General features: G+C 37.9%; 1 protein-coding gene across 3 annotated transcripts in view; it reads right to left on the bottom strand.

The window, feature by feature from the left end:
- Nucleotides 1-19,986, bottom strand: part of TXNRD1 (thioredoxin reductase 1) — a 62,184-nt gene that overhangs the window by 15,689 nt on the left and 26,509 nt on the right. For all 3 annotated transcript variants that reach the window (XM_036866025.1, XM_036866026.1, XM_036866023.1), the window contains 7 exons: nt 17,812-17,954; nt 17,283-17,398; nt 15,483-15,708; nt 13,117-13,209; nt 12,455-12,531; nt 10,995-11,151; nt 4,413-4,520 (listed from right to left, as the gene is read on the bottom strand). In XM_036866025.1, the coding sequence (XP_036721920.1) occupies nt 4,413-4,520; nt 10,995-11,151; nt 12,455-12,531; nt 13,117-13,209; nt 15,483-15,708; nt 17,283-17,398; nt 17,812-17,954 (920 nt within the window). The remainder of the gene's footprint in view (nt 1-4,412; nt 4,521-10,994; nt 11,152-12,454; nt 12,532-13,116; nt 13,210-15,482; nt 15,709-17,282; nt 17,399-17,811; nt 17,955-19,986) is intronic.

The following is a 19,986-nucleotide window of genomic DNA, read 5'->3' as shown; positions in this document are numbered from 1 at the left end:
AAATAATCTAATAAAAGAAAGGCTTACCAAATTACCGTACAGTACCCCTAAAAGGAAATATTGCACAAGTCATTTTTAAAAGCGGTGCTTTTAGAGGGAAATTGCTTGTGACTTAACATTAACTGTAAAGTATGACAGAAAACTGCACATAACTTAATCACGCTTAAACTAAAATATATATACCTACACAAAATTATACACACACACAATATATAACATATAAATACTTAGAGATTAGAATATGCAAAAATATTAATAGCAGTTACCTTTTCATGAATTAAAATTTCTGTTTTCATATTTTCCTAATTTTTCAAATTTCCTATGAGGATATACTATTTTTTACAATCAGAAAAGAAGTGTTTTTGTTTTTTTAATATATAGTTTTAAATTTCACTTGATAACAATACTTTCATTCACTGTACAATCACTAATAGACACAATATCTAGAAATATTACAGACAGGCAAACAAGTGAGAATTTGATATTTTAGGCTGAAAATCAGAAAGAGGTTTGGCTGTCACATGTAGAAACCTCCTATTTAATACAGTCAACTCATGTTTAGCATTCCTAATGGAAAAGATGAACATAACAAATTATATCATTTTATTATTTTTCAATCCAAAAACTAACTTTCCTAATTTTAGAATGCAACCTGTGATTTTATTAAAAAAAAAAAAAAAATGATAAGAAGGATTGCCTTCCAAAGCACGTTGGCTTTAGGAAAATATTTTATTTTATTTTTTTTTGAATTTTTCAATTTTTTTTGTTTTGTTTGTTTTTTTATACTTCAGGTTCTTATTAGTCATCAGTTTTATATACATCAGTGTATACATGTCAATCCCAATCACCCAATTCAGTACACCACCATCCCCACCCCACCGCAGTTTTCTCCCCTTGGTGTCCATATGTCTGTTCTCTACATCTGTGTCTCAACTTCTGCCCTGCAAACCGGCTCATCTGTACCATTTTTCTAGGTTCCACATACATGCGTTAATATACGATATTTGTTTTTCTCTTTCTGACTTACTTCACTCTGTATGACAGTCTCTAGAGCCATCCACGTCTCAACAAATGACTCAATTTCGTTCCTTTTTATGGCTGAGTAATATTCCATTGTATATATGTACCACCTCTTCTTTATCCGTTCGTCTGTCGATAGGCATTTAGGTTGCTTCCATGACCTGGCTATTGTAAATACTGCTGCAATGAACATTGGGGTGCATGTGTCTTTTTGAATTATGGTTTTCTCTGGGTATACGCCCAGTAGTGGGATTGCTGGATCATATGGTAATTCTATTTTTAGTTTTTTAAGGAACCTCCATACTGTTCTCCATAGTGGCTGTATCAATTTACATTCCCACCAACAGTGCAAGAGGGTTCCCTTTTCTCCACACCCTCTCCAGGATTTGTTGTTTGTAGATTTTCTGATGATGCCCATTCTAACTGGTGTGAGGTGATACCTCATTGTAGTTTTGATTTGCATTTCTCTAATAATTAGTGATGTTGAGCAGCTTTTCATATGCTTCTTGGCCATCTGTATGTCTTCTTTGGAGAAATGTCTATTTAGGTCTTCTGCCCATTTTTGCATTGGGTTGTTTGTTTCTTTAATATTGAGCTGAATCAGCTGTTTATATATTTTGGAGATTAATTCTTTGTCTGTTGATTCGTTTGCAAATATTTTTTCCCATTCTGAGGGTTGTCTTTTCGTCTTATGGTTTCCTTTGCTGTGCAAAACTTTGAAGTTTCATTAGGTCCCATCTGTTTATTTTTGTTTTTATTTCCATTACTCTAGGAGGTGGATCAAAAAAGATCTTGCTGTGATTATGTCAAAGAGTGTTCTTCCTATGTTTTCCTCTAAGAGTTTTATAGTGTCCGGTCTTACATTTAGGTCTCGAATCCATTTTGAGTTTATTTTTGTGCATGGTGTTAGGGAGTATTCTAATTTCATTCTTTTACATGTAGCTGTCCAGTTTTCCCAGCACCACTTACTGAAGAGACTGTCTTTTCTCCATTGTATATCTTTGCCTCCTTTGTCATAGAGTAGTTGACCATAGGTGTGTGGGTTTATCTCTGGGCTTTCTATCTTGTTCCATTGATCTATGTTCCTGTTTTTGTGCCAGTACCATATTGTCTTGATTCTTTGTAGTATAGTCTGAAGTCAGGGAGTCTGATTCCTCCAGCTCCGTTTTTTTTCCCTCAAGACTGCTTTGGCTATTTGGGGTCTTTCGTGTCTCCATACAAATTTTAAGATGATTTGTTCTAGCTCCGTAAAAAGTGCCATTGGTAATTTGATAGGGATTGCATTGAATCTGTAGATTGCTTTGGGTAGTATAGTCATTTTCACAATATTGATTCTTCCAATCCACAAACATGGTATATCTCTCCACCTGTTGGTATCATCTTTAATTTGTTTCATCAGTGTCTTATAGTTTTCTGCATACAGGTCTTTTGTCTCCCTAGGTAGATTTATTCCTAGGTATTTTATTCTTTTTGTTGAGTGGTAAATGGGAGTGTTTCCTTAATTTCTCTTTCAGATTTTTCATCATTATTGTATAGGAATGCAAGAGATTTCTGTGCATTAATTTTGTAGCCTGCAACTTTACCAAATTCATTGATTAGCTCTAGTAGTTTTCTGGTGGCATCTTTAGGATTCCCTATGTATAATATCATGTCATCTGCGAACAGTGAGTTTTACTTCTTCTTTTGCAATTTGTATTCCTTTTATTTCTTTTTCTTCTCTGATTGCCGTGGCTAGGAATTCCAAAACTATGTTGAATAATAGTGGTGAGAGTGGACATCCTTGTCTCGTTCCTGATCTTAGAGGAAATGCTTCCAGTTTTTCACCATTGAGAATGATGTTTGCTGTGGGTTTGTCATATATGGCCTTTATTATGTTGAGGTAGGTTCCCTCTATGCCCACTTTCTGGAGAGTTTTTATCATAAATGGGTGTTGAGTTTTGTCAAAAGCTTTTTCTGCATCTATTGAGATGATCATATGGTTTTTATTCTTCAATTTGTTAATATGGTGTATCACATTGATTGATTTGCGTATATTGAAGAATCCTTGCATCCCTGGGATAAATCTCACTTGATTGTGGTGTATGATCCTTTTAATGTGTTGTTGGATTCCGTTTGCTAGCGTTTTGTTGAGGATTTTTGCATCTATGTTCATTTTGCATCTATGTTTTTAATTTTTTTATACAGCAGGTTCTTCTTTTTTTTTTTTTAAATGAAAGCTTATTTATTTATTTATTTATTTTTGGCTGTGTTGGGTGTTCGTTTCTGTGCGAGGGCTTTCTCTAGTTGCGGCGGGCGGGGGCCACTCTTCATCGCAGTGCGTGGGCCTCTCACTGTCGCGGCCTCTCTTGTTGCGGAGCACAAGCTCCAGACGCACAGGCTCAGTAGTTGTGGCTCACGGGCCTAACTGCTCCGCGGCATTTGGGATCTTCCCAGACCAGGGCTCGAACCCGTGTCCCCTGCATTGGCAGGCAGATTCTCAACCACTGCGCCACCAGGGAAGCCCTATACAGCAGGTGCTTATTAGTTATCCATTTAATACATATTAGTGTAATATGTCAATCCCAATCTACCAATTCATCAAGAAAAGAAGTGTTAATAATGTGTTACTGATAGACTGATATTACCTGCTACTACTAAAGCATATAATAAAGAAAAGATTAAGAAATTTAAAATAGACTTTTATATTACAAAATTTACTGATTCACAAATCTGGTCTTTTAGAAGGTTTTACTGGAAACTTTTTTCCCAAGTGATTTGAAACAGCAGACCCTTTGTGCAGCATTATTTGTATATATAAAAGTAGTTATTTCGTGTGCATTTTCCTTGACTATATACAGGATAAAAGGTGACTGGCAAAGTTAGTATAAATTAGAGGGTAATGGTAGAAAAAAAAAGTAAGACAGTAGAAATGTAGGTACTTTTTAGTTTCCTTCCTTGTATTTTTAACCATATAAATAATAAAAAGAAACCAGTAAAAGTGGTTTTAAAAAGTAGAACTAAGTATTACTGGGTCAACTGATAAAACTGATAAATGGAAGGCAGGTCAGATAAAAGTATTGTATCAACATTACATTGTCTAAAAAACAGTAACCACTGTGTGGTTATACAGGAAAATGTCCTTGTTCATAGGAAATACACATTAAAGTATTCAGGGGTAAAGGGGCATTCAACTTACTCTCAAATGGTTCAGGAAAAAGAAATACACACAGATGCACAAAGACAGAGGAAGAGAACATGCAAAAAAGTATAAAACAAATGGGCAAAATGTTAATAATACATGAATCTGGATAATGGGTATACAGAAATTCTTTGGGCTATTTTTCAATTTCTCTGTATGCTGAAAGTTATTTTAAATTTTGGGGGGAAAAGTAGTAGTAAAGAGTAGAACTTACCTCAATATTTTCTTCCCCGAATTTCTCCACAGCTTTCTCTTCAGAAAGACCACAAGCACCATATTCCAAAGGAGTGAAAACGGTCGTTGGAACATTTTCATAGTCACACTGTTTCAAAATGGAGGTAAAGAGTTATGACAGAAGGAATTATAACTCAAAAGAGCATATACTTCAAAAAGGTTCAAATTTAGGAGAGGAAAGCAGACTAATAAAAACCTACTATGCTGACAACCATTAACTGATGTGATAAAATTTCAGCAGAGGTTTAAAGTCTGTTAATACTAGTCATGAATAAAGGATTTGCATGGCTTCTCCACCCATCTACCAACAGATATTACAAGGACATACTTTCTCTGCCTTAAATAAAGCAGCCAAAAACAACACCAGTGCACCCAATGCTGAAAGTCTCCTATTATTAGTGGCAGAAGTTAACAGATTTTATTGGAAAATCAATCAGGCAATACAAATCAAGAGCCATAAAAACATTTAATAATTTTTGGCCCAATAACACCACTTTTAGAAATCTATAATGATAATTTAATATATAGCAAAAGCCACATGCATTAATTGAGCAATGCCGCAGTTCTCATCAATAGTGGCAATATTGGAGTGGCTTTAAAATGCAAATAAGGAAGTGATTCTGTAGTACATATTTTCAATGCAATCTTATGCAGCCATTAAAATGGTAATGAAGACCACAGCAACAAAAAAGTTCATGATTATGACAGTATTTCCAAAGCACATTTTAATAGGCATAGATGACGGAAGGGTTCTGAAGTCAAACAAGTTTGTAAAATGCTTTATTAAGCAAATAAACAGGTTTCTCAACTATCAGATTCCTCAGAGCCTTTGATATGTTGATGTAAATTGTGAAAAATGTAATTATATAAGTGCCAAATATGTTTGCCAATGCTATTTGGTAAAAACCTACCCAGTCACATTTGGACATAGAGGTGAAGCCTAAATTTAAGGTAAGCACTTAAAATATGAAAAATACAATTCTCCCTCTCTAACACAGTAGGGTGAAATTTTTTAAATGTGCCTCCCTCTAGAAATAGCATATATAGTCTTTTTTCTCTAAACAGAGCACAAATCCTTGGAATTCCGATTCAAAAGTAAAGGCAGACATCCGCTTACAGCCATAATGGACCAGGTTTACTTCCTGTTTTAAACAACTAAAGAACGGGACAAATATGAAATACTTTTTAAGACACTGGCTGGTAGGGTGTGCAGCACTGTGGTCCCTGTGAGAAGGGAAACAAATGAGGTGAGACCAGCGATTGCTCTAGTCTCCTGCCCAGAGCAGTTTCCAGGGCTTGGTGCAAAGAGAGGGAACAGAGTGCAGGGTCTTTCTGAGTTATGGAGACAGAGATCCAAGTTCAGGGAAGCTAATGTGGCCCGAAGCTGCAAGGCAGAACACCAAAGTGGGTGGAGCTGCACAAAGAGAACTTAAGATCTGCAGAGAGGGCCTCCTGAGATTTGGTCTGAGTACTGATCTGTAAATGGATGCCAGAGGAAAGCACTCAAGGGTGAGGAAAGAACCACTGGAAATCAGTGAGCCCCCAAATGACCAGAGCTCTTACAGGACGGGAATCAGTTTCTGTTCCCACAGGCCAGAGTAGAGAAAGAGTTCGTAGTAAGAGGAACGGGGCAGGGTCCTTGGAAGGGTAACAACTGAGTAGTGGAACTAAATTGGGCCTAAATGAAAGGCTGCTGTTGACAAACCCTAAAAAAGCTGAAAAGCAAGCTACACAAGGATAAAATTAATCCCTTGTAACATAAAGGACCACCAGAACAAAGTCCAACACTATATAAAGGAATTCAACAAAACCCAGCCCCCAACAGTGTAAAATGCACAAAGTGCGCATCCATCCAAAGTAACACGACAGGCAAATGAGCAAGAACACACAAACTAATACCAAGAGGAAAATCAATCAAAAGAAACAGACATTGCAAAAGAGATAAGGGGATTAACAGAGGACATTAAAAGAGCTATTGTAGGGACTTCCCTGGTGGCGCGGTGGTTGGGAGTCTGCCTGCCAATTCAGGGGACACGGGTTTGATCCCTGGTCCGGGAGGATCCCACATGCCATGGAGCAGCTGAGCCTGTGTGCCACAGCTACTGAGGCTGTGCTCTAGAGTCCGTGAGCCACGGCTACGGAGCGCGCGTGCCGGAATTACTGAAGCCCGTGCACCTAGAGCCCGTGCTCCACAACAACAGAAGCCACCGCAATGAGAAGCCCTCGCACCGCAACGAAGAGTAGCCCCTGCTCACTGCACTACAGGGAGCCTGCGCACAGCGGCGGGGACCCAACACAGCCAAAGATAAATAAATAAATAAATAGTTTAAAAAAAAAAAAGGAGCTATTATAAATGTGTTCTGTAGACTCAAGAAACCAGAGAAAAATAGGAATCCGCTGAGGAGAGAAAAGGAAAATATATTTTAAATAAGTGAAACTCGTAGAGATGACAGAAACTGCTTGAAGTGCAAACTACACAGAATGGGATTTATATCCCAAGACAGTGCAAAACAAAAGATCAGTGGACTTGAAGACATTGCAATAGGCTCTCTAAAAAAATAAAGCACAGAAACAGGGAGAAAAAACATGAACAGAGCATTAGAGACCCATTGAGGGAACCAACATTCATTAATGTGAGGCTGAGGGGGAAAGCAGAAAAATTAATTGAATGGCTAAACAATTTCCAAATTTGATGAAAACTACGAACAGATAAACCCCAAATCTCTACACACCACCAGCAGAATGCCAAAACATGCAATGATCAAAATGCTAAAAAACAGTGATAAAAAGAAAATCTTAAGAGGAACAAAGATAAAAATGATGGCATATTCTTTTAGAATCTATGCAACCAGAAGACAATGGGCAAATATTTAAATAAACACTGTACATCTAGAATTCTATATTCAGCAAAAATATCTTCAAAAAACATAAAGGCAAAATAAACTTAAAAAAAAAAAAAGCCAAGGAATTCCCCTTGAGCAGACATGCACTAAACAATTGTTAAAGGAAGTTCTTCAGGCGGAAAACGGTGTATCAGACGGAAATCTGGATCCACATAAAAGACATTTTTTCTCCTTGGTCTAAAAATTCAGTTTCCAATTGGCTTAAATAGACTATTGTGGCCTAGCCTAAGAAATGTAATCCTTTTTTTTTTTTTAAAGATGGATGGTTTTCTTTCTTTTTTTTTTAATTAATTAATTTATTTATGGCTGTGTTGGGTCTTCGTTTCTGTGTGAGGGCTTTCTCTAGTTGCGGCAAGTGGGGGCCACTCTTCATCACGGTGTGCGGGCCTCTCACTATCGCGGCCTCTCTTGTTGTGGAGCACAGGCTCCAGACGCGCAGGCTCAGTAATTGTGGCTCACGGGCCCACTTGCTCCGCGGCATGTGGGATCCTCCCAGAACAGGGCTCGAACCCGTGTCCCCTGCACTGGCAGGCAGATTCTCAACCACTGTGCCACCAGGGAAGCCCTAATCCTTCTTTTTAATACTTTATTTGGATAAAACACTTTGCAGTTTTCACAATAAACAACTTAATAAGCTTCTAGAACACAACCCATTCTCAAGTTGCAGATATGTGTACCGTGGTTTCTGTATAGTTTCCACATAAAATAGTTTTACGTTTACTGTAAAATTGAACTAATTTACAAAACACCACTTTAAGTAATAATAAAGATGCTAACACTTGCTATTTGTGAAAATAAAAGTAATTCAAGTGTTTGAGAGCAATTCTAAAACGATCCAAGAGACAACTACTGGTCCTTGGAGATGACAGCTGGAGTGCCCATCACACTGGGTTCTGAAGCTGGTACATGTGCCTTATCATCTGGCTTTTTAAAGAGCTTAGTGGAATGTCCATCATCTACAGGCTGACTCAGCTTTATGATCTGTTCTGTTTTTGAAATGATAAAAACATTTTTTTTCTTCCTTCATTTATGTATGTTCCCAAAATAACAGAATATTTAGTGGCAAATATTTTTAGCAGCTTTGAAAATGACTTTAATCATTATTGTTAAAAAGACTCATTTAAATTTTTCCAATATATTTTCCACTTCATTTTTTTTTTAAATTTATTTTTTATTTATTTTTATGGCTGTGTTGGGTCTTCATTTCTGTGTGAGGGCTTTCTCTAGTTGTGGCAAGCGGGGGCCACTCTTCCATCACGGTGCGTGGACCTCTCACTATCGCGGTCCTCTCTTGTTGCGGAGCACAGGCTCCAGACGCGCAGGCTCAGTAATTGTGGCTCACGGGCCTAGTTGCTCCGCGGCATGTGGGATCTTCCCAGACCAGGGCTCGAACCCGTGTCCCCTGCATTGGCAGGCAGATTCTCAACCACTGCGCCACCAGGGAAGCCCTCCACTTCATTTTATTTAGTAGAAGCACCTCTGTACTTGGTGGTGGATTCTTTAAGTCTTGAGACATCTGCTCTATCCTCAGCACGCTTTATAATCCATACTTCCCAAATCTTCCTTATCTCTTAGACGATACATTTTCATGGTTAAGACAGCAGTACCTACAATCAGATGTAGACTGGATTTATGCCTTGGCTGCCTCCAAGCATTGTGACCTTGGACAATTACCTAATTTCCTGTAAGATGGCAGCATTTTCCACAGCTGCCCTAAGGTGGAACGAGGTATGTGTATACAGCAGTTATTAGCACAGTGCCAAGCACGTCAAACATAGCCGCTCTCTGTCGCCTTTCCTCCCAACACTCTTACGAAGCAATGAATATGTTATCAATTTTGAGGGAAGGCACAAACACCCATGATTCAATTTGGGTTCTCTTAAAATCCCAGAACAGATTTAATTTAGGCAGGTGTTTATGTTAAGCTGAATTTTTCAACAGAGAGCTGCTCCTTTAAAAGGAAAGAAGGAAGGAAGGAAGACAGATGTGGATCCTCTGACGTTCTCAGATATGTGCGAATGTTCTAATTAATGCATACTGGGCAAAATTAAAAGCATTAAAAAAAAAATTAAAAGGATTACGCAGTTCTTTAAAAACAAAACAAAAATGTGTAATTTCCCCAAATACAATTAACCTAGATATCTATTAGCATTTCAGCTTTGTTTACTATATTTGAAGGACAGACTGGTGAGATTTCAAACTCAGGGACTTAGCACCACCTGTTTACTTTCCTGTTCGGTAAAGCACTTGTCATATTAGTTAGACTAAAAATGGGGGGGAAAGAACGAACAACAAAAAAAGAGTCCTTTAATTTCAATTTCCATTAAATTCTGATGCTGATAAAAGCTTAAGGCACTTTAAGAAAGAATTTGCTCTACCTGGCCAATGCTAGAATACAGTACTATGCTCACACATAGAAGGATATGTCCCAAAGTAAGTGGATTCACTAGGTTTTTTTTTTTTTAAGGAATTTTGTGCTACAATAATTTTAAATTTATTTAGTACCAAATTTTTGTATATTTGCCCTCTGGTTATTACTGGTATAAAAAAATCTCTTTCCGTTTTAGGAAATCACAAAGACTCAAGGTCAAAAACAAATTAAATGCACCTCACATTTTATTTCTGAATACCCCTTTCTTGGTTCACCATTACTCAAAAACTCCAACAGTTAAAGAGGTAGTTAAGTTTATTTCAAATAGTGATATGAACCAACTACTATTCCCTGGATGATCAGACAACCTTGGATTAAAAACCCTTTTTTAACCTCAATCCTGTTATCCTCAAAACATATGTTACAATCCAAACCAACTCCAGGTACATTCAAAATGCTTGTCACAAATTCTATTAGCGGTATTCTTTGAAGTCTCAGTTGCTGTAACCAAACTAAATCAACCCATGATAATTTATGCACAAGGAAAATGGGTAGTGACTAAATTCTTTACAATCGATATTTCTAGAATACTTTTAAAAAAATATTTAGGGAAGGAACGTTGGTAATGGGCAGAGGATATAAGGGAAACCTGTATACCTTCCTCTAAATTTTGCTGTGAACCTAAAACTGTTCTTTAAAAAGTCTTAAAAAACTAATTAGAGCATATTTATTCTTTTCTTGCCATCTAGTCCCATGAGACACACAACCAAGAGTTTCCATTTCCTGCAGTGACTTTTAAAATCACTTACACATTCAACACTCCAAGAGCAGAAGATCTGTTTTTAGAAAGGACAGGGGAATAAAGCCTGAATGTTGGTTTAAATAGCTCTGCACATTGACATTACTACCTAGATCCCCAAATCCTTTTGCAGCCTAGACAGGGGCCATAAAAAGATTTAGAAAATTATAACTCAAATTGGTAATAATGAAATTGATGTAAAATGCAACTATTAGGAGTATATGGAACATAATAGTGCTGAAACTTGATTAACCAGGCTCATTTTATTCTTAGTGTGATTCTAAGAGTGACAATTTCCATAATAAATCACAAAGGTACAGTGGTCTTAACAATGTCTTGTCTGGAATAGAGTTAATAAAGCACATCTAGGATGCCATCATCAAAATAACTAAATTATTCAAGACCTGGAAAACTTCACAACCACCCTACACAGAGCACCGGGAGGTACCATTACAACAGCATGTTCGTGGTGACAGCCCCAACACTCACCTTGACAGCGGAGCCCCCATACAGCCTCTGCACCAGCAACCTTCCTGCCTGGATTGCCACTGGGGTGAGCTCCAGCTTCCCCTCTAACACATCACCAATGGCATAGATGTAAGGCACGCTGGTCTGCTCTTCATCTGTGACAGGTATTTTTCCAGTCCTGCAAATTCATTCAGTTAAAATCATCATCAATTACCACTATTAAGTAAGTAGATCAAAATCCCCTTTCTCCCAAAGAAGCCCAAAACTGTGGCTCTAACTGAGGGCAATGTTCTCATGTATTACCAAAACAACAACAAAACTCAGAGGAACCAAAAGCTTAGAGATTCTAGCTATTCTGAAAATCAAAGGAATAAGAAAACTGTAAGAAACCCTGGAATGGGAAAAGTAGAACACAGTGGTTAAGAATGAATGAGGATTCTAAAGTGTGATAACCAGGTCTGTTAGTTATTACCTCTGTGATCTTGGGAGGGCTATTTAACATCTCTAAGCCTCATTTTCCCACCTATCAATGGGAATAATGATAATGGGAATAATTGTGAGAAGAAAAAGAATACCATCATTTACCTTAAGGAGTTGTGAGGACTGAATGAGAATGTGTATAAAACATTAAGCACAATAGTCCATGGACCCCAGTAAGTACAGAATAAATGTTAGCTGTTAACATTATACAAAATCTAAACCTTGGCCCCAGTTGGAAACAGGCGAGTAGGTTATTAAAATGGTGGAACACTTGGTCTGCTAAATCTTATCAGACCTCCTCAACTCCCTTGTCTATCCAACCCAAAGGGGAAAGAAAATAATAAAGCAAAAATGCTCACACTAAGATTAAGAAATCTCTTCTGTATAAATGTTATTCCTGGAAGGAGGTAGAGGGGGCACCCTGTATTTTCAATTTCCAAGGAAGCTAGCCTCTCAGAGCACTTGTTTTTACTTGGATATAAGAAGGGTGATACTGGGAAATACCCCATGCTACTCCTGTAAGCAGACAACAGAGTCTCAATTACCCAGTGCAGTGGTATAGTCCAAAGGGATTTTAACTTATAAAACATCAAAGTTTTCAGACTGGTAGCTGTCACTAGAAACGTAGCGACCACTCTAGTGATCCTAAAACTTGGTAGCTTTGAACATGGTTCAGATCTGCATATTCAATGAAGCTTTCAAAGCACATACCAGCAATTCACTGGGAAGCTGGATCTTTTTCTGTACACATACACATTAAAGAAACAAAATGCAAGCCAGTGTATCTCACTTAGATTTTGAAAAGGAAAAAAAAAAAAAAAAAAAAAAGACAAACAGGAAATATCATGATTGGCACTGAAAGAAGAGTCTTCTAAGCTTAAAAAGGGAACGTTCCAACTATGGTTAAAAACTAACTTTAAAATCTAAAACTCCAGTATTAATCGATCTTATAAATAACTGAAATAGTACTTAATAAAACATAATAAAGATTTTTTTCTTACTGTTCATTTAACTTTACTCCCACGTTTTCTAAGCCAATTTCCCTTGTGCAAGCATCTCTTCCTATTGCCAGCAATACCTGAAAAATTATTAATATATAGTGACTGTTAATAGAAAGGCCTTGCATGAGTTATTTAATCATATTTTTTTGTTTATTAAGGCGATGTGATTCATTTTCTAGACCTGGAAAGACATATTCTATTAAGATAATAATGCAAGAGTTTAAACAAATCAAAATCATTTAAATTAAATCTTCTAAACATGATATAGTAAAAAGCCTTACCTATTTCTTGTTAAGAAAAAGGGAGTTAACAATTCCTTAATAAATCTAGCCAAGTATAGCGACAAAAGACAGCATAGCCTATGACTGAAGTAAGTTATTTTTTTAAAGTGGTGGGCTGGGAAAATGAAAGAACATGGAGCAGAGAAATTCTAGCTCATTTTTAAATGCTGATACCTTTTAATAGCCATCTGATAAACAATATTTAAGTTATAGAGGAGAAAATTTGAATCCATCCCTGTATCAAAACAAATTATAATATCATAAGTAATAAAGCTGTCTTAGAATAGGAACAGAACCAAGGGTTTTGGAACTAGCAACCCAGCAAACATCCAGTGAGCACACTTATTTTCTAATGAAGTAGGACCGAGGTCCATTCCTTACCGTATTATACTCTCCTTCGATGGTTACGTCACTATCAGTGGACTTAGCTACCACCCTGAGTCGGCCTGGTGTCCCTGCTTCAATTTGTTCAACCTACAAAAGTGATAAAGTTTTACTCCATGATAAAGACATGTATCAGTATCAAGATGGCTAATTATGTCCTCTCCTTCTATCTGGTTAACCCAAACTTAAAACATGAAATTTGGCTTGTAAGGTCTTTTATGTCCCATCTCCCTCGCATTAACATCTTTAGGATGACATGTGGTTCTTTTATGTATTTCCTTCTTTCTCACTGCTTAATGTTTGCTAGAGGGGCTTTCCTTCAAATAGTTCTCAAATGGAATAAAATTCAGAGAGAAAGCACAGGAAAGGAGAAAGCCAGAGAAAGTACACTACAATCTCTAAAATTAAACCAATGACTTACTGCTTCTGCCAGGCTCCTATCTTATGACTTACCCAGAACCATTAATCCCATGCTGCTCACATTCGTAGATTCTCTTTTGACTACATATGTTCAGCTTTGTCAACAAAGAATAGACATGGAAATAGATCAATCACGATACAGATAAGAGCTAGAAAGCCCTAAAAAGCCCTAAAAATCATAGTGGGTGAGGAGGTATGTGGGCTTGTCATAACTAGGGGTTGTCTTCAGGTGAGGATGTAGGAATGGTGAGCAAGCCCTGGTACCTGTGCTCTGGCAAATGAGTCTGAACATATTAACCTACTACACATAGATGTCAACAGCCAAATCATGGGTTTCTGTACAATCCTTACTGAAGAGACCCATAAAATCAACTGCAATTTCTACCCTACCTTTAAAATACAATACACTCTGTATGGGAAAACTGTGAAGCGTCATTTTATTTTCAACATCAACAAATAGTAAAGATTCCCTTCTAAAATGCCCTTCCTTTCTTACGTAGTTAAGCCCCTTTGAACATACTGGAAATGTCTTTCCGTTTAAATTAAAATATTCTAATTTTTGGAGAAGAGTTGAATTGGTCCATGGCTTAGATTTGCTTAAAAATATTAAAGGCTTCATCCCTCCCTCAAATTCCTTTCTGCCTCACTCACTTCTGTGTTCCAGTCAGGCCTTTCCTGTAACTAGCACATTTTCTGCCTTTAGAACAATTTCATTCCCCATGGCCTTTTTGCACATGCTATATTCTTGCCTAAAATGCATTCTCTCTCCCTCCTCTCCACAGAAGGCTTCGTCCACTGGGTCACTTTATAATACAGCCAGCATTCACCACCTGCCTACGGGGATCAGGGACACCCTGGTAACCCCAGCAAGATATTATGTACACAGACACAAGCTTATTTCACTAGGGATAGTCCACCACATTCTCAAAGGGCCTACAATGCCCAAAATGTTAAGATATTATAAAGGAAGATGCCACTTTTCTATCAGTATAGCATATACATACAGCTGTCGTTTTCTAATCATCGTCGTAATGCTAACGCAATCTTCATGAGAACTCTAAGATAGGTGCTATCAATTATCATCATTTTACAGAAGAAACTGAGGCCCAGAGAAGTTAAGTAATTCTCCCAGAGTCATAATAGCAAGAAACTGGGAGAACAGCATTTGAACCCAAGTCATTCTGATCCCCATGCTCATCAAGAGATAATCAGCATCAAGAGATTCATGGTCCCACAAAAAACCTAAGTTATTAACCCATGAAGCAATTTTTTAAATGACAGCTAAAATTCCTTAATTTTAACAAAACAGTCCCATCCTTACTTGCCCTAAAGGAAACTGTTACTTTGAGATATGCAAAGTGATCGATTTTGCCACTCTTATGTATCAAAACATTTGTGGTAATGTTAACAAGTCTCAAATATAACTTGGCATATTATTCAGCATTTTCAAAAGAAGATTAAATGAGCAAAAAAGACCAGCCCACATAACAAAATTAGATAATCATTTCCAGGGAGGCCAGAATAATATAGTGCATCTGTGGACTATACTGTATACAAAGTAGAAATGTCTTTTGAAAGAAAAAAAAAAAAATCAGTCATCTTAAACTCTTATTTAAATAACTGGTATGTAGAAAGAAACAAGTATAATAGACCAAAGACAAGAAAATAATGGAATGCATAAAGGAAAGCATTAAACAGAAGAGAACTAATAAAGGTGGTAAAGTTGAGAAGGGAAGGAAATTATTAATCTGCAAACAAGAACAAAGCTATTTAGGTGGTAGGAAGGTACCAGTTTATACACCTAAATCACACAAGTTGAGGAATTACAGCATTCCCAATGGTTTATAATGCTGAAAGGAGGCTTCTATCACTCACCCCAACTCTCTTCTCTTGCCTTTTAACATGAGTATAGAATCAACAAACATATAGGCAACCCCACTTACTTTTATTGGTACAAACTGTCTTATAAACTTGATACCATGTTCTTCCATATGTTCACCAATTTTGTTGGCCATGTCCTGGTCAAATCCTCTTAGGAGAATGGACCGTACCATAACAGTGACATCTAAACCAATGCCAGCAAGAAATCCAGCACATTCCAAAGCAACGTAGGATGCTCCAACCACCAGGGTCTTACCCGGGCAATAGGGTAAAGAGAACAGATCATCACTGAAAAAAAAAAATTTTTTTAAAAAAGGAAGAAAAGAAAGAAGAGAAAAATGTTCATATGTGAATAATGACCATATCAAAGTAGACCTTTTTACTTTCCTAAGAACAAGACACTTTTAAGATTAAAAACATTCAATTAGCTACACACATAATATTTGAGAAGTTTTTATAAGGTCTTAGACACTCTCCTGTCTTGCCACTCAGCTGCTCTGGGAGCAGCTCGAGCTACCGTGGCTGAGCACAGTAAACCATACAACTCTGACATTAGCCCAACTCCCAGTCAAACAGATTTATTCTGTACTATCCAGAATAATTCTCCACTTACATGTTTACAACCATACATTTGCAAACCCAAACTCCCACCCTCCTCCCACCACTCAGCTCTCCCTGAGGTGCAAACCCGGTGTTACTTCCCCTCACCTACAACACCAATTATCAAGGGGGGGAGAGAGGGACTTCCCTGCTGGTCCAGCGGTTAAGACTCCGCACTCCCAATGCAGGGGGCCCAGGTTCGATCCCTGGTCAGGGAACTAGCTCCCGCATGCCGCATCTAAAAGATCCCACGTGCAGCAACTAAGACCCAGCACAGCCAAATAAATAAAAAAGTATTAAAAAAAAGAGTGGGGAGAGGGGTGGGGAAAAACTTTCAACATATGGGTTTTATAATATAAAAACGTAAAACCTGACAGAATCTTCTAGCAGTGAGGAAGATACAAGACATAAGAGATCATAAAAGCATTGTTGGGAGATGAGTTTTTTAAAATATGAGAAGGGAGCCCATCCAAGACAGCAATGACAAGAGTTGTCAGGTGAGCTGCCCCCGATGAGGCTCAAAGGATACACTCCTATTACAAAAAAAAAGAAAAAGAAAAAAAAAAGCCTGAAAACAAATAATTTATAACACCATCAGAAAACCAGAAACTCCTGGGCAAAAAGCATCCAAGAAGACATACTTATCAACAATGTCTTAATGACTTCATAATTCAAAACTCCTGAACAATAATGTCACCAGTATTATCACTTGATGGACAAAAATAAACCACACAGCAAAACCTTCTTGCTTGACTCACTGATTTCAGAAGGTCCCTCTACACTGACAATGCAACCATACAAATGGCAAAGAGTAAGGAAAAACTAGGATTTGAGAAACCTAAATGGCCTGCTATCCTCTAATTTTTTTAGTATCTACATAAAGGTAATATGTGATTCTAGTTTTGAAAAAACAAAAACAAACGTATCAATTATTTTATAAAATGTGAATATCCATATGGTTTTATATAGTATACACGTATAACATATACTCAAATATAAATTTCAAATATAAATATTGTAAGCGTGTATCTATATGTTAGCAGCGATATTAACTCTTCGTGATAAGATGACCAATGTTTATAGTTCTGAATTTTTTAAATGTTCTCCGGTTTAAAATAGTTTTTCCTTTCTCTTTTTCCTAATTCCCTGTCCCTCTGGACAAAAATGTGGTGGAAAAACTAAGTTTCAGGAAAAGGATTAAATGGGTTTGAAGAAAAAAGAAAAAGCATAAATCCCCTTTTCTCCCTGCAATTTGTCCTTACCTGCTGATGCAGTATTCTTTGTCACCAGGGATACCCAAATAACGTGGCCTTTCACCAGTGGCAATGAGAAATCTCTCTGCAGAATAAATCTTCTCTTTGCCTTTGTTGTTTGTTGCCTACGAAGGAACCAATATATCAATTTTTAATAAATTATTATCCTTTAGAATTGTAAACGTTATAATTAAAAAGGCTGTTTTACCACATTGCCCAATTTGATCCTCATAAAAATTTGCTAATGCAGTAAGAAAGAGATACTAAGACTCTGAGTAGTTAAGGGATCGCTCAAAGTCCCAATGCTAGGAAGTGACAGAGGCAAGACTCAAATCCAGCTAATGTGTCCCCAGATCCAGATTACCCTTTACTACACCACAAGAGAAAGTCCCTAAGAAGTGACTGCAAAATCACCAAACTGGACGGTCTGGGTCACAGTGGCTATCACTTTTATTAGGATAATCACCTTCTCTTTTCCTCCCCCAACAAAAGCTTAAAAACACACCAAAAACAGCTACTTACGCTGTCACATGGTTACCTTAATCCTATGAGGCCCAACAAACTGCCCGTACGCGTTCTCGTAGGTGACCTTTTTCTCCCGCAGAGCCACACGGTAGCCCCAGTTCAGAGAGCCAATGTGATTCTGGATAGCTTCTGTCATTCTCTCCCAGTCATGTTTCACTGCACGGGAAGGTAAGACAAAATGTTTAGCTTTTCTGCTGCCACCTGGTAAATATCATTTCCCGGTAACTATTTAGTCTAAAAGGGCAAGTCCTTCATTTCAAGCACATAAACAACCTTTTCAACTTCAAATATTTTTCCCTTTTAGAAAACTACCATACAATTAAATAGTGCAGAATTCCTGGCAGTTCTTAAGACTAAAATAACCATACCCAAAGTTTTTTCTTCTTTATCTAGAAACGAATGGGAATTGTACCTTGGATTGCGAACACTGACAGCTGGGGTAACAAGGTACTTAGGTAAAGGCCTAAGATTCTCAATGTGTAACAATCTCTAAGAGATTCTGATGTGCCTCGGCACACGCCTATACTTATCTCTTAAAGATTCTAAGTACCCATTATATGTACTTTCCTACATTTCTAACCAAACTAAGTATTCTGTTCCACCTACTTCATTTTTCGTAAGAGTTGACAGTTTAAAGCTAACATCCACTACTTCTACATACCAATTTGAGTACTAGACCTTATATGAATGAATAACATTTTCATGACTCTGAGTTATAGCTCTCCAGAACTGTTACTGATTGAGATTTAAGGGCTAGTGGCATTCACTATATGGAAATTATTACCGCACAAGTCAAAATTTGCTTGGAACGACCTTACTTTTCCCAACAAATACTAGACTTTTTCAGATTAGTATTCTTGTTACATGTCCTTCTCTTTAAGAGGGAAATAAACTGTTCAAATATACAACTTCCTGTAAGATCCACAAATGTTTTCTACAACCCATTAAACAAAGAGCCAAGAAAAGTGCTTGGTGGAGTCTGCTCCAATTTACTGACGCTCCGAATATGGAAGAGTTACAAGAAGCAAGTCCAGGAGGAAGGGACAGAAACTAACATTCACTGAGTGGCAGGTTATTTTAATCACACTGTTGAATTTAATCTTCACCACACAGTAGTACATAGCAGAGTCAGCACTAGTGCCCAAGTCTGTCTACGCTAACAACCTACACTTTAATGGGGCAAAGGAAGGATCTTAACCCTAGGTGCCCTGGGGAAAGAAGTCTCACTGAGAATACTGGTAAAAAGAGTATGTGTGGAACGATGGGGCTGGGAGGGATCACAGATCTTTTGAGAGTGGTTAGAAAATAAAATGAGTGGTTCTTAGGTTTTCCTCCCAAAGACCCAGAGGAGTATGGCCTACAGACCACATATAGAACTTGCCCCTTTTGTGGGGACCATGGTGAGGAGAGGTAAACACAGAGCCATGTCAAAAGCTCTGAAAGTACCTGCCCCTACAACAGCTCCTAAAACTCTGGTCCTACAAAGGAGTTGCCACTGAAGCCACGAGGGCTTAAAGAACACCACTTGTGCACACTCCATCTGCTGTGAAGTCAGAAAGCTTCAGTCTAAACCTTAGTGCTGCCAATTTCTCAGCTGTGACATGGGCGTACTACTCCACCCCCTAGAGCTTCAGTCTCCTTGTCTGCCAAATGGAACAACGGGATCTCCCTCCAGGGACAGCAGGCTTACATATGTACTGGAATAAGATGGAATGGAGAATAAAGAGGAAAAAGAGATGATCTGACTTTAATCACGACTCCTGTCCTGCAGGACCTCGATGAATCCATAAGGCTGGCAGGAGGCTGAGGTGGGTAGTGGGGAAAGATGGTAGCTTCCTTTCTGCTACAGCTATGGTCTTTATCTCCTCTTCTCATTTTCTTCCCGCTACTACCCCAACAATCACAAAACATCTGTTCCAACTTGCCCTCAGCACAACTGTGCAGCTCCCTAAGCTGGTCCACGGTCCTCCTCCTACCCTTGTCCCAAACCACCCAGGGTGTTCAGCCCACAGCAAATGTCCTCGCTTATGTTCCCCACATGCTCCCTGCTCTAGAGATGCCAGGGTATTTACTATTCTTCAAATATGTACCTCGTTCCTTCACTGTCTAAATGAACTGACCTTCCCCTCCTCTGCTGGCTGTCAAGGACACAACATCTAAAAAATCATCTCCAGTCACCCCTTAAATC

This window comes from Balaenoptera musculus, chromosome 10 (genome assembly GCF_009873245.2).
Source record: "Balaenoptera musculus isolate JJ_BM4_2016_0621 chromosome 10, mBalMus1.pri.v3, whole genome shotgun sequence".
Taxonomy (NCBI): domain Eukaryota; kingdom Metazoa; phylum Chordata; class Mammalia; order Artiodactyla; family Balaenopteridae; genus Balaenoptera; species Balaenoptera musculus.
The sequence above is the reverse complement of the archived record's forward strand: the minus strand, read 5'-3'. Positions and strand labels throughout refer to the sequence as shown.